Source organism: Lemur catta, chromosome 19 (genome assembly GCF_020740605.2).
Source record: "Lemur catta isolate mLemCat1 chromosome 19, mLemCat1.pri, whole genome shotgun sequence".
Taxonomy (NCBI): domain Eukaryota; kingdom Metazoa; phylum Chordata; class Mammalia; order Primates; family Lemuridae; genus Lemur; species Lemur catta.
Window position 1 is genome coordinate 32,296,009 of NC_059146.1, and position 14,122 is coordinate 32,310,130.

General features: G+C 59.0%; 2 protein-coding genes across 4 annotated transcripts; both read right to left on the reverse strand.

Moving 5' to 3' along the window:
* Positions 1-339: 339 nt before the first annotated feature.
* On the reverse strand, positions 340-1,792 carry LOC123624485 (hepcidin antimicrobial peptide). Its single transcript, XM_045532337.1, has 3 exons — positions 1,475-1,792; positions 626-685; positions 340-550 (listed from the first exon to the last, which is right to left on the reverse strand). Exons 1-3 carry the CDS (start codon positions 1,562-1,564, stop codon positions 446-448), a joined length of 255 nt encoding a protein of 84 aa, XP_045388293.1. The 5' UTR covers positions 1,565-1,792; the 3' UTR covers positions 340-445.
* A 1,892-nt stretch (positions 1,793-3,684) lies between these two features.
* On the reverse strand, positions 3,685-13,505 carry USF2 (upstream transcription factor 2, c-fos interacting). Of its 3 annotated transcripts, none has more exons than XM_045532338.1 (10): positions 13,416-13,505; positions 13,108-13,154; positions 12,880-12,998; positions 12,566-12,766; positions 11,998-12,148; positions 11,788-11,875; positions 11,436-11,494; positions 4,742-4,836; positions 4,445-4,573; positions 3,685-4,351 (listed from the first exon to the last, which is right to left on the reverse strand). In XM_045532338.1, the coding sequence occupies exons 1-10, from the start codon at positions 13,475-13,477 to the stop codon at positions 4,262-4,264; spliced, it is 1,041 nt and encodes a 346-aa protein (XP_045388294.1). In that variant the 5' UTR covers positions 13,478-13,505; the 3' UTR covers positions 3,685-4,261. The 3 variants fall into 3 exon arrangements, with proteins under 3 accessions (XP_045388294.1, XP_045388295.1, XP_045388296.1); XM_045532339.1 differs by having other exon boundaries at positions 12,647-12,766; positions 13,416-13,498; XM_045532340.1 differs by lacking the exon at positions 12,566-12,766 and having other exon boundaries at positions 13,416-13,498.
* Positions 13,506-14,122: the final 617 nt, after the last annotated feature.

A 14,122-nucleotide genomic window follows, 5' to 3' on the forward strand; every position in this document is an offset into this window, starting at 1 on the left:
ACTGTACACTCACGAGAGAAGGAGAGTGAAAATAGCAAAGAACATCTTAGTAGTTTCCGCCTTGTGCAGCCCTGGAAGGAGCCCGGGGTCTCACTGTGAGAACTGTTTCAAGGAGAGGAAACTTTAACTTTCATCTCTTGCTGTTTCAACATAAATTCCCCGGTCTTTCGAAATGGAGAAAGAAGGAAAAGAACAGAAAACACATTTGCTTCACCAAGAATCCTGGCAACCTCCAGCACACACCAACCCCGCGCACCCCACCGAGCACCCGCCCTGGCAAGGCAGAGGCCGGAACACGCCCCTGTCATAGGCTGGGAGAAAGGACAGCAGACACTCCTGTTTGGAAAACAGAAGATAGAACGAGTCATTTTATTCCAAGACCAGCATGGGGGGGGAGGGCAGGAATAAATAAGGGAGGGGAGGCCTGGGGGGCGCCAGGCTGGCTCTACGTCTTGCAGCACACCCCACACTTTGATTTCCGACAGCAGCCGCAGCAGAAAACGCAGATGGGGAAGTGGGCGTCCCGCCGGCTTCGCTGCTGGAGCACGTGCTGCGGGAAGGAAGGGAGAGTGAGGCGGCCGGGCAGAGAAGGGGGGCGCCGGGAAGGGCATCCCTCTGCTCTCACCGTCCAGCCGGCCCTGGCTGCCGCTGTGTCCTGGCGCTGGAGGTCTGCAAGCTGTCCCGTCTGGGAAAGAAGAAGGGGTATTGAGGAGCTCTCAGACACAGCTGGCTCGGAGGCGGGGCCTTGCCTTCTTGCTGTCGCTCACACTCCCCCAGGCCGCTCTGCTTCCTAAAAGCCTCGCAGACCTGTCTCTTCCTCTCCCCACGGCTTCCACTCTGGTTTGGGACCCCGCCCTCCCCGCCAGTCTCCCGCATGTTGCCTCTTACAGGCGGCCCGGCACACAGCAGAGACTTGTAACATGAACAGATCGTGGCTCTCCCCATTTTAAAAGCCGACAGGGGTTTCCCCACACTGGGAGGAAAAGCCAGCGTCTGCACAGCCCCTCAGTGTCCTCTCTTACCCTCCGAGGCACAGGTCAAGTCTCGTTTGCTCTCCAAACACTTGCTTGGCCACCTCTTGACCCGTCTGCGGGCCCCCATGGTCACTCTACCACCATCCTTTATGTTATTCCGGAATACCGTTTACTGAACACCATGTTTATGTTTTAATCATTCATTAACTAATTCCTTGACCAGGATGGGCTCCATGAGAGCGAAACTCTTCTCTCTCATCTACCTTATGCGTTGCTTTATCCCCCGTCTGGAGTAAGACTTGATACCAAGTAGTTGTGCTCAGTAAACACCTGAGAAATTAGTCCGGGGCCCCATGCCCCTGTCCCCGCCACCAGGTCCCCCCATCCCTGTTCTTTAAGCAGCTTCCAGGCCCCTTGAGCTGTCCTGAGCTCTGCCTCCCCGGGGTCTGGTTCTCCCACCCCCGCTGCCCTGCGAGGACCCAGGTCCCGTGGGCTCTCACCTGTTGTGGGAAAATGGAGCCACTGGTCAGGCTGGCGAGGAGGAGGAGGAGGAGAAGGCAGGCAGCCCGGATCTGAGCGTTCAGTGCCATTGTGCTGTCCGTCTGGCTGTCCTGCTGTTGGGTCTAGAACTTGCTCTCTGTGTCTGGGACCCAGCTACAGCCGCTTTTATGGGGCCTGCTGGGGAAGGCGGTGGTCTAAGCCCCCTCCCCTTTGCCCTAACTCATTTCCAAGAAGGTGGTGGCGCCGAAAAGGCGGGAGATAAGCGGGAACAGAGTGACAGGGAACAGGGTTGTGTCACCCTCGGCCAGCAGAGGTGTGTCTGGGGGGTGGGGTAGACGGGGCGGCAGACACATGTTGCTGGACAGCCACCGAGGGAACCCTTTCCCCAGCATGACGTCACCCTGTTGATCTCGACAAAAATTCCCCCTTTTGCCTCAGAGGTCGAACTGGTCAGTGAGCAGCATCAAGGTGCCCCTCTCCTGCCCGCCCCCTTCCCGGACAGCCTCATTCACACACAGCGCGGCTGGCACGCACCAGGCCCCTCAGCCTCAGGTTCTTTGCACACGCACAGGTTTAGCAGGGAACATGGGGTCGCCGGGTGCAGGTGAGTGTCAGTGTGCGCCCCAGTATGCACATAGCACGTCCCAAATGCCAGAACCTCGAGATGCGGCTCCAAGTGACTGGAAAATGCCCCGGTGAGCTCGTGACCATGAAAGACAGGCAGATGTTGGCTCACCTTTGTGGTACCTTGGCCTGGGCCACCTGTTCCCTAAGCAGCTCCCAGTGGCCCCAACTGGGCTCTGCTCTGGGTTTAGGGGGCCTGGCTTCCCAGACTCTGCTCCTTAGGAGCTTTCCCCGCCCTGGAGAACGGTTTCCTTCACTTACAGGAAAGGAAATGCAGGCAGAGACCAAGGCGGTGCCCACGCTTGCCCAGCCTGACTCTGGGCCTGAGCTCTTAACCACCAGGCTTTCCTATCCCACTCTGCCCCCCCAAAACAGCAGGGCACAGTGGTGCACCAGACCTGGCTCAGCAAACTGTGCACATCCCAACTCCACATTCAGTGGCGTCACATTGGAACCCTGCAGTCAGCAGTGGTGGGAGAATTTACACCATGGACATTGGCGAGTACCACAGACCTGGGACTTCTTTTGGGAGCTGGTTCCCAGGACTCCAGCACATGGGGAATAAGCCCAGGCTGCCCGACTGTGACACCTTCATTCCTACCCACTGCCTGGACCACCTCAGGGTGCCCACAGGCCAGGGGGACCCACAAACCCTGGTTCCAGTGATGGGCCTTGGACATTTTGCCACTTTGCCTCTCACTCCGGGGCCATCCTGTCAACCCTGTCACCGGAGGCCAGGAAAGCTGCTGCCAAGGAATGAACACTCCTTCCTGGTGGCTCACTGCTGCCAAGGCCCACTCAAAACCACAAATGCGGACGGACGGGGCCTTGGGGAGCGAGGCTGCTCCCTGCCATCTCCCTCCCCACGCACACGGGAGGCCCGAGATGGGAACGGCCAGCAAAAGGAGACGGGACTCTCGAGGGAAGAGACCAGTTGGGGGCACCTGGAATGGGGGCAGGGTGGAGAGTTCAGCAAGGTGACCAGGCCCAGCTCCTGGGAGTGGGTGGGACTGAACGGGGCTGCAGGACCATGTGTCCAGTGAGCAGCCGCGTGCCCACCCGAGGGGAGATGCGCAGCATCCCCCAGCCCTGCCAGGCGTCGTTGCATCTCAGCTCAGGCCAGGTTTCGTCATCGCCAGGGGCAGGGGTCACAGCACCGGCGCCAGAGCCACAGCACAAGGCGACAGGCTGACGCGCCAAGCTTGGCCTCCTGGCCACCTGCCCTCCCTGGGGGTGGGGGGCTCAAGGCCAGGCCCCACCATTGGCTGGTGCAGAGGGGAGGGCTTCAGCCCAGAAGTGCAAGGCCAGGAGCCAGTCCTGTTTTCAGGAACTTAGGAGACCCCAGCCTCTCCTCCAACATGGGACACGTCCTCGACCCCAGGTCCCCCCACCCACATACACAGACCTAGAGCCTCAAAGAGGACGCTCATTCCTTAATTCCTCCACCCACCCAACCAACCAGCAGGCACCAGGTGGTGCGGGATGACTGGGACAGGCCGTGGATACAACAGCGGAAGCCCTGCCGTCACGGGGCTCTGCAGCCCCCGGGCTGCCTCCCCACTCCCAACACGGACAGACACCATCAGACAAGGCGGGGGCCACATGGGGCCAGTTTATTGCAGTTAAATACCTCTCTCTCTCTATTTTTTTGTCCATTTTTCCATAAAGAAAATTAACACACACACACGCACGCACACGCACACACACGCACATACACACATACCCCCAAAGGGGAGCAGGGATCCAGAAACAGGAGGTGGGGGGGACGTGGCCTCCCTGCTTAGGCCCAGGCCCCGGGGGTGGCCCCCACAGGCTCCCCTCCTTCCCGCAAGCACCCTGTCTCAGCACCTCTAGAGACCAAGGAGGCAGCACACGTGGCAGGGCCTGTCCTCCTCTCTTGCCTCCAGGTGAGAACACCAGACGTGCCGGGGCTTAGTGAGGGCAGGAGAAGGGAGAAGACAGATGGGGAGGAAGGACGTTGTTTCCAAGTTGAGGGTGGTGGGCAATGTATCCACAGAAATGCATTATTTCTCCCCGTTTTTGTTAAAAATCTACTATAAAAAAACGCAGCTGGGGGAGGGGCATGTGTCCCTCTCTGTGCTAAGGGCTGGGGAAGGGGCAGCAGAGGCCGGCACGGGCAGCGGCTGCGCTGGGGGCGGGCGTCACTGCCGGGTGGTCTCGCCCACCATCTCCAGGTTGTGCTGCTGCAGCTGGGCTCGAAGCAGGGCGTTCTCATTCTTCAGCTCCTCGATCTGCCAGACACAACACGGACAAGGGAGCCAGGGGCTGGCTCCTGCATCCGGAGCTCCTGGGCGCTCCACCCAGCTCCGGGCCCTGGCACCCACCTGCTGCCTCAGGAGCTCATTGTCCATCTGCAGCCGCTCGGCCTCCTTGAAGGTCTCCTGCATGCGCTGGTTGGTCTGGCGAAGCTCCCGGATGTAGTCGCAGGCCTTCGACAGGATCCCGCCTTTACTCTGCAGGCGTGGGGGCGAGCTCGCCAGAGCGCTCGGCCCAGTGGCCCACCCTGGACAACTCCCGGGCCCAACTCCCAGCCCAGACTTTCTGGAAGGGGCTGGGGGACCTGGCCCACTGCAGCAATTGAGGTCAGGTGGCTGCCTGGCCGGGGGACAGGGGACACTCACCGCTCCTGTCTTGCTGTTGTCCGCGTTACAATCTGGAATGATTTTTGAGAGTTGGACGATCCAGTTGTTGATCTTGTCCCTCCGCCTCCGCTCTACTGCGGGAACAACAGCCACAACGGCGGCTACGCTTATGGCACTTCTGCACGTGCCCCAGCGGCGTCCCTCTCGGGATGGATGCCTGGACCTGAGGACACTGAGGCACGGTACAAACCCCGCCCCATCACAGCACCGGCAAGTGTGGGGCTAGGACTTGAACCCAGGCAGCCAGCTCCACGCCAGCCTCTCGCGAAGAACAAAGAAACCCTGACCCTCGAGTGCCACATACCTTTAGGCAGGAATCAGAAACCAGGGACTTCCAGTTTGTTTTGTTGGCCTGCCCAGTATACTTTCCAAAATTTGAGTCAACATTTAAAAATCAGGAAATTTCTCATCAAAATTGGCATCTTTTGAAAGACAGAGTTCTGGCCACAGCGGGCACGTACTCCTGGGAGGCAGGAGAGGGCCAGAGTCCCGCACCAGCCCCGCAGCCCCTATTCGATTCTCCAGTCTCCCCGACAGCCTGGGCCCCGATTTTGTTTCTCTCCTCATCTCTGAAACTGCAGTCTGACCACGTCTCACCCCTGCTTAAAATCCTTTTCCCAGGACCCCAGCAGCTGCCCGTGGCTCCCCCAGGAACAACATGAACCCCACTTTGAAGGCCGGGATGGCAAACCAAGGGAAGACTTTACATGAAAAACCCAGATTTGTGATTTTTCTCCACAGAACTCCACAGTCTCATTCAAACTCTGTTAGCTGGGCGGCAGCTGCCCCCCCGCACAGCCACGTGCGTTTCCGGGGCCCACAGCCCGTCCTTCCGACACCAGCCGGGCCGCATGCGCTGCAGCCCGAGACCTCCGGTTCGGGGCCGACTGCAGCAAGGCTGTCCCAGCCCTGCGTTACCTCCGGAGCACAGCACAGGCACTGTGAGGACACAAAACCACGCCCAGCTACCCCGATTCCTGCCCCACACGCCCTGAGCCCCCTGCCAGGATGGCTCACGTAGTCGGTGGTGTTCATGGAGCGAGGGATGGAGCTACGCGGATGCGGAAAGGAAGGCAAGGTGGTGGCCAGGGGACACTGGGGCCAGAGCATGCCCACTACTTGCCACACCCAGAGAACACACCTCGCCCTCCTGCCCTTCCTCGGAACACTCGTGGCCCACTACCAGGCCACTCCCACGCTCGTCCCTGTTTTCTCCTCTTATTGCTGACCAACCCCCCCCACCTCCAAGTGCCTCCCACTTTGGCCTGAGTGACAACACCCTCCAGTGACACGGACCCTCCTCCTCCCTTGCTTTCTCTTTCCTCTGAAACCCCTGATACCATGACAAGAATGGTGCCTGGGACTGAGTGTTGTCCAGGCCCAGCCCTAGCTCAGTGAGTGCTCAATACCCTGTCACCATCATGGTGACCTGAGCCCTCCCAACAAAGACAGCCACATCCCCGTCTTTGGGAACTCTGTGGCCGATGGAGCTAAGAGTCCAGCCCCAGCCTGGGGGCATCGCCCGCCACGCTCCTCAGTAGTGTGCTCTGTTCCCGAGGTCTCAACGGAGGAACTGGGCAAGAGATGGCGTCCCAGTGTCTTTCTCTACCCTCCTGCGGCCCGGCCGTCAGGAGCCTGCGCGCCGTGCTGCGGCTACACTTTCTCCAGTTAGCGGTCACACCTGAAAGCCTCCTGCCTGCCCTCACGCGGGCAGGACCTTCCTCCAGGCTGGAGTCTAGGTGGACTCAGCCCCAGTTCTGACCCACTGGCACTCAGTGCCACTGTGACGGGCACGTCAATAGTGACAGCAAAGCACAAGCGTTACAACTAAAGACTGTACAAAGTGCCTGGGAATGTCTCGGCAAAGCAATGGCTTCTGCATGGGAGTTGGGGTGAGATAAATCCTCCGAGAAACACTTAGGAACACTTGGGCTGGTTCCCGAGAGGAAGGACATCAGGCAGACAAGAGGCAAGATCCCAGATATGGTGGCATGAAAATACACTGCAGGTGGGGGTGGGGAGAAGCTGCACTAGGGGGTCAAGGCCTTGAGTGCTCTGCCAACAGGCCTGGGCCTCACCTGCTCATCCTCTAGAGGCCCAGGCCCTTGCGTCTACGCCCTGCCACTAGGCAGGTGGTGACATGGTCCGGCCTTTGGCTTGGGAAGACCGTTAGGGTATCTGAAATGGAGGCAGACCCATTAAGATCAAGGATGTGTCCACTCCACAGAAGCACTTCAGTCACACCCATGTAACACTTAAAGCACAACTGGGAACCAAAATCTGCCAGAACTGGGTTGGGTGTGGTGGCACACGCCTGTAATCCTAGCATTTTGGGAGGCTGAGGTGGGAGGATCGCTTGAACCCAAGCGTTGGAAGCTGCAGTGAGCTGTGATGATGCCGATGCCCTCCAGCCTGGGCAACAGAATGAGATCTCATCTTGGAAAAAAAAACCTGTCAGGACTGAAGGGAGAATTGGACAAATCCACAGATTCAGTTGACAGACGTCCACATTCTTCTCTCAGTAATTGACAGAACAAGTAGACAAAAAACTCAGGTCAGAGAACCTAAACACTCACCCAACTTGACCTCACTGACACTGGGGGACACTCCACCCGACAGGGGCAGACACACGCACTAGTCGACTGCACGTGGAGCTGTCACCAAGCTAGACGGCATCTGGGGCTGTAAGGTGAGTCTCAAAAAACTTCAAAGAACAGAAACTATACATACGGAGTGTGTTTTCTGACCACAGCAGAACTAAATTAAAAATCAATAACAAAAGCAATATCCAGAAAACTCACAAATCTTTGGAAATTAAGCAATGTACCTCTAAATAACCCAAGGGTCAAAGAAGAAATCACAAGGAGAACGGGAAAATACCCTGAAGTGAATGATAACAAAAACACAACACATCCAAACAGGAGGCAGCTAAAGTGTCATCAGAGAGAAATTTGCAACCAGGCTTATACTAAGAAAAAGAGGCCGGGCACGGTGGCTCACGCCTGTAATCCTAGCACTCTGGGAGGCCGAGGCGGGTGGATTGCTCAAGGTCAGGAGTTCGAGACCAGCCTCAGCAAGAGCGAGACCCCGTCTCTACTAAAAAAATAGAAAGAAATTATCTGGCCAACTAAAAAATATATATATAGAAAAAATTAGCCGGGCATGGTGGTGCATGCCTGTAGTCCCAGCTACTGGGGAGGCTGAGGCAGTAGGATCGCTTAAGCCCAGCAGTTTGAGGTTGCTGTGAGCTAGGCTGACGCCATGGCACTCACTCTAGTCCGGGCAACACAGTGAGACTCTGTCTCAAAAAAAAAAAAGAAAAAAAGAAAGGTTTAGAATCACCCTAAGAAACTAGGGGGAAAAAACTCCCAAAGAACAAAACCCAACAAGTTAAACCCAAAGTAAGTAGAAACGGATTTTTAACATTAAGAATGGAAATCAATGAAACAGAGAAAGCAATTCAATGAGATGTTTAAAAATCAGACTTTAAGTAAAGATCTGGATTTCTGGCTTCTCAGAGGCTCTGGCAACAGGTGCCCTAAATTTTGACAAGGCAGCAACGGGCTGGTGCTGTGCGAGGGCCGCCCTGGCAGGCAGGACACGTGTGGCCCAGTTCACCAGGACCCCCTTCCTTTCTGACACATCAGTGTACTTCCCCCAAGGCCCTGGCAGGCACTGGAGCTTGCGACTCCAAGATGGACGCTCTGGCACCAAGACATGGTGGGAAAGGGGCAAAGGAGAAAGAGAAGCTGCTGTGAATCCACCGCGCACAGAACCGTGGAGTGTGGGGAGGGCAGGGAAGAAGAGGGCAGAGTCGAAAGTGGCTCTGGCTTTGGTTTCTGGTGTGGGTAAGTGTGATCGGAGTGTCCTTTGCTACTCCGGAACGTGAAATGTTGCATGGAGCCTTTGGAGAGGGGACAGGGTGAGTTCTGTTTTGGACAAGTTGAGTCTGAGGTGTCCCAAGGACATCCAGAGATGGGGATTTTGAGTGGACAGTTCAAAATACGGGTCTGGCGTGAGAACACAGTGTAGAGCACGACCAGCATCCAGGTGGTGAGGGAAGCCCGGGGGACATCTGCAAGCAGTTCTCACCTTTTTATGGGTCACATACTCTTCCGGAGGAAAGAGAAATGATGAACACCTGCAACTGGGAACAGAGCTCCAGATCACCTGGAGCTAGTACGAGCCACCCCTGGGCCTCACGTGCTGTACATCTGAGGCAGGTGGAAGAGGGACCAGCCTTAGAGCACCAGCAGCCAAAGCAGTTTCCCAAACTCTCCCGAGGTGAAGAATCACCTGGGAACTTGCTGAAAACAGATGCCTGGGCCTCTCTCTGATCTACTCATTCTGAACCTCCTGGGAGAACCCTGGAGATCCTGACAAGCGTCTCATGAGAAGTTTGGGGGGTTGTTCTGAGGAATGGGAGGCGGGCGGAGAGAAGCAAAGAGCACAGGAGAATCGGAGAGGGTGGCTCAGAAAGGAACATTCCCAAAAGGAGGAGAATAAGCAGGGTCAGATGCTTGGAACTCAGACAGGAAAGGAAGCCAGTAGATTTGGCAATGAGGTCATCACGGTGACCTTAAGTGGAGCTGTTTTGGTGGAGAAATGAGCCAAGGCTACGGGGAGGAGGGGCAGATGGCAGGTCACACATTCTGTAGGACGCAGCTGGAGGGTAACGGCAAGCTTATGAAGAAGACTGCATTCCATAGGATGAGAAAGACTCACTCAAGACTGTTTGGAAGTGGCTTAATCTAGGGAGAGGCAAAGAGTAAGAGTAGGGCGGGAAGGTGGCCAGGTGGCATCACCAGATTTTACCGTGTGGCACACCACACACTGCCGAAGCCTCTCACGTCGCAACTCACTGCACCCTCCCTAGCAGCCTTGGGGCAGGCAAGTTAACACGGCTTTACAAGGGGCGAGACAGGTGCAGAGATCGGACAACCAGCCTGACGCCATATAGCCAGTAAGTGGTGCAGCCAGGACTGCCAGGGTAGCCCACTGGAGGCCCCTCAACACACCCCCCAAAACCAAGCTCAGACTCACTCCTTCCCTCCAAAGCAACCGAGCTCGGCATGAAACCCTGGTTCAGCCTTGGAGTCTCTCCTGTGCCTGTGCCCTCCCCTGCCTGTCTCAGGCCCACACCTGTTGTCGCCGCCTCCTTTCCAAACCTCAGGTTTCCCAGCACCCCCGCCAACCCACCTTCACACACAGATCACACCAGAATAAAACCACAGGGGCAGGGACGTCCACACTGGGGACCTCTTCCAAGCCCTCTGCGCCTTCCAGCCCGCCAACTTCCTCTTTTCCCTCCAGAGTTCTGCTCTCTCAATCCCACCCGGTCTGCTCCAGCCTTTGTACCGGCTGTCGCCTCCGCCCGGGACTCCCGAGTCCTGACCGGCCCATTTCCTAAGGCCTATCCAGCTCTCTGCTCAAACACTGCCTCTCAGACAGGCCTTCGGGGCACGTTGCTGCCTCACCTTTCCCCCACCCAGCTTCACTTCCCTTCATGTAACTTATTCTGCTCCCTGACGTCACATTGTAGCCACGTACGATTTCTGCCTCTCCCCTGCCTCTCCCACCGGAGTGAACACACCGAGCTGAGACCGCGTGCTGTTACCCACTGTGTCTGAGGGCCGGGATGGGCTAATGCCCAGGGCACGCTGAGCGAATGCCTGAGCTCAGTGAGCTGCTTAGAACACAGCTACGTGGGCCAGCAACCCCCCCCAAACACCTTCAGAACTCAGCACCTCACTCTGACGTCCAAGGCCTGCCTAGACCCTCCCAGCTGCACTCCACATGGAGCCTCGGCCACAACCAAACCGGCACCCCCTGAAGCGACCTGACCCACACTGCCTTGCCCCCGACAGATGCTCCCAAAGAATGCTTTCCTGAGGAAGCCTCCCCTCACCCCCCATCAGCATTCGGCCAGACACAAGCCCTCCCTCCTCTGAGCCTCCCTGACACTCCCAGCCAGCTCCAGACCTGGCATAGGGCCCATGCTGCCCAGCCCAGACTCCACCGTCAGTAAACATTTGGTGAATGACGGTTGTTTGGGTGCAAATGCTCCCCTGGCACCTGCACGTCACTGTGCCCACTGCAGTGGTTACGACTGAAGCAGGGGGTCTAGGGGACAGCACTGAAGGCCAAAATTGACCTTAGGTGAGAGTTCTGAGCAGGGCAGGATGCTCTGGCCTCAGCCAGCCGGAGGCGCAGCTTCTTGCAGCTTCCTCTTCAGATGCGCTCCCCGGCAGACCGGAGCTATTTCTGGAGGCCAGGCAGGCATGGGACCGAGGGATGTGAACACAACAGCTAGCGCATGGGAAGGTCGGCCCAGGTGAGCCAGATCAACCCAGTTTTTCAAGGGGGCAGGCAATCCACACGGGAATGTGCAGTCTGCCATTTTCGATGTTGGTCATTAATTTGAAATCACTAGCCCGGTATATCAAAACACACGGCCAATTCCAGCTCACGCTCCCTGACTGTTCTGATGCTGCACCTTCTCCCTTCCCCATGCAGTTTCTACCTTCCCAGCATTCAACAAACACCTCTCAAGCATTTGTAGTGTGCCCCGTAACGGGCCAGAGCTGCCTATCTGTGACCCAAACACCACGACAGGCTGAGCCTGCGAAGCCAGGTGGCCTGGGATGGCCCAGGAGCCCCACCTTATCCTTACCTTCATTGTGCTGAGCTCTTCTTCTCTCATCTCGGGGAGTTCTGGTTCCATCAATTTTTCTAGAAAAGGAAAAAAAAAATGGGCACATATTATCTCAGGCCTATTGGTCCAAGCATTCATTAAGCAGTTAGAGTTGGAAATTATCTTTGCAAGATAAATCTATGTGTAGAAAGAGGAAATGGCACTTTCCTTACTTGCACTAGAGAAGCAGAAATAGGCCAAAAATTATACCCTGTGCCTGCTGTGTGTTGAACTGCCCAGCTCCTATTCCAGAAACCACCCCCTTCCTCCGGCCCCAATACCAGGCCCTCCCAGTGGCCCCTGCTCATGGGACCAAGTCTCCTGCACGTACGGGGAGTAGGGGTGTGTCCGGGGTGCAATTGTCCTCTGTGTTCCTGTCTGAAGCACATCCTGGGGTGTCATCATGACATAGAACTGGCCTGCAGGGAGAGTGGGGGTTAGTGCCACAACAGGGGCAGAGCTGGAACCAGCTGGGGGGCTTCTCTCCCTGATAGGCCTGTTGCCTCCCCTGTCTTCCAACCTGGCCTCTTCCCCCACTTACCTCCAGCCTGCAAGCTCTGGTCTGTGGTCTGCACGGACACAGCTGTGGTATCTCCCACACTGGACGCTGGGAAATAGGCAAACCTCGCCTCCCCGCTGACAGCCTCGGCCGCTGGGCTGCCGCCATTGCTGAAGGGATTTTGGATCACAGCCTGGGGAGCAGGACATGGAGGCCACCCTTAGCCATCTCTGTTCCCCTCTCCCATCTCCTTGTGGCTGTGTTTGTTGTTTACTACATTCTCCACAATAAACAGAGGAGTGGGACCCTTCTGTGTGTGCCACTCTGTGTCTTGGATAGCCCTGAAACTTCACAGATACTCAGTAATCACTTGCCTGGCCAATCCATTTTAACTCTAATAAACTTTCCTCTTAGAGATATCATCCCCATTTTACAGAAAAAAAAAAAAACATTCTAAAAGTTCTTGCCCAAGGTCTCCCTGTGCATGACGGGGATTTGACACCCACAGCTTGAAGGCAGCATCTTCGAGCCACCTGCCCTACCCCCTGAGGCTCCCCAGGAGCAGAGCCAGTGTCCCCTCTCCACCCCCCAGGGGTTGCTGGGCACCTACCAGCGGGAAGGGCGCTGCGGGACCTGGGGGTACAGAGGCAGCGGCGGGGCCCGGGCGCTGGGCCGCCCCGTCCACACCCACCTGGGTCACAGCCTGCTGCCCCCCCGCGAAGGCAGCGGTAGACACGACGCTGACGGCGCCAGCCGTGTCGCCCTGGCCGTCCAGCTGACCATCAGTCACCTGGACTACGCGGTATGTCACCTGCAGGGGGCGGCAGAGCGGCAAGACCGGCGCTGGGGCCAGGTCCTAGACTCTCCCCGCCAGCCCGCCCGCCCGACCCTCCCCGGCCGCCAGGCGCCTGGCCCGCCGCTCACCTGTCCTCCATTAGTCTCTGTGCGGAACTGGTACTGGATGTTGTGGTCGCCAAACGCCGCCTGCTGGACGCTGGTGATGGCCACCGCCGTCTGCTCCTCCGCCCCAGGGCCGTCCCCGCCTGTGGCCGGAGGAGGGCAGGGGAACAGTCATTGGTCGCGCCGGCCCGGGCGCCCCCAGCCCCCTCCCCGGGCGCGGCCGCAGCCCCGGTGGGCCCCGCGAGCGCTCACCTTCCTGCAGCTCGACGCCCTCCTCTGCCTCGGGTCCCTTGTCGTGGCTGCGGAGGGGACAAGGCGGAGAGGGGCTCAGGGCTGCCCGCGCCCGCGCCCCCCGCTCAGGTGCAGGCCCCCCCCCGCCCGGCCCAGTGTGAAGCGGGGGTCCGCCGGGGCCGGGGACCGGGGGCATCAGGCACCGGGTCCCCCGCCCTCGCGGCCTCCATTTTGAGCCAGGCCTTGGCCGCTCGGGATCATGGCGGCCCGGCCTACAGGCCGAAGGTCCGGGGCCGGGACGCGGGGCATGGCCCGGCGGGCGCTCTTACCTGGCGGCGGCAGCAGCGGTGGCCGAGGCAGCGGGATCCAGACCCGGGTCCAACATGTCCATGGGGGGGGCGGGGGCGGGGGGGGCGCGGGGCCCGGGGGGAGGGGAGGGTAGGGGAGGGGAGGGAGGGGAGGGGAGGGGGCGGGCGGCCGGGGGGGGCCCCGAGCCCGGCGCTCACGCCGCGCGGCAGGAGGGGACGGAGGAGACACGGGAGCCGCTCGCGCTGATCACGGGGACAAACAGTGGGGTCATGTGAGGAGGAGATGCCGCCGCCGCCGCAGCCGCCGCCGCTCCTGCAGCCACCGCCTTCTCCGGCCGCCGCTGCCTCCGCCCGCCCACCGGCTCCGGCGGCTCGAGGCCCCGGGACGCCTCGCGGCTGCCCCCCGCCCGCTGCACGCGGCCCTCGGGCCTCCTTCCCTGAGCAGCCGCCGCCGCCGCGACTTTTTTTTAACACGGCCCGCCCTGGATGGCCGCCGCCTGTGCCCCGGATCCCCGGCCCGCGCGTCCGCCGCCCGGCCTGGCCCAGTCCGGCGGCGGATCGCTGCTGCAGCCGCCGCCGCTTTCTATTTTTCCCCCTTTTTTTTTCCTCCTTTACTTGAGCTGCGCGCGCGCGGCGGCGGCGGCGGCGGCGCGAGCCCGGGACCGACGCGCGCGGGGGGAGGGCAGCCCCCGGGGAGCGCGCGCGCTGTCTGTCTCCTCCGCGGGCGG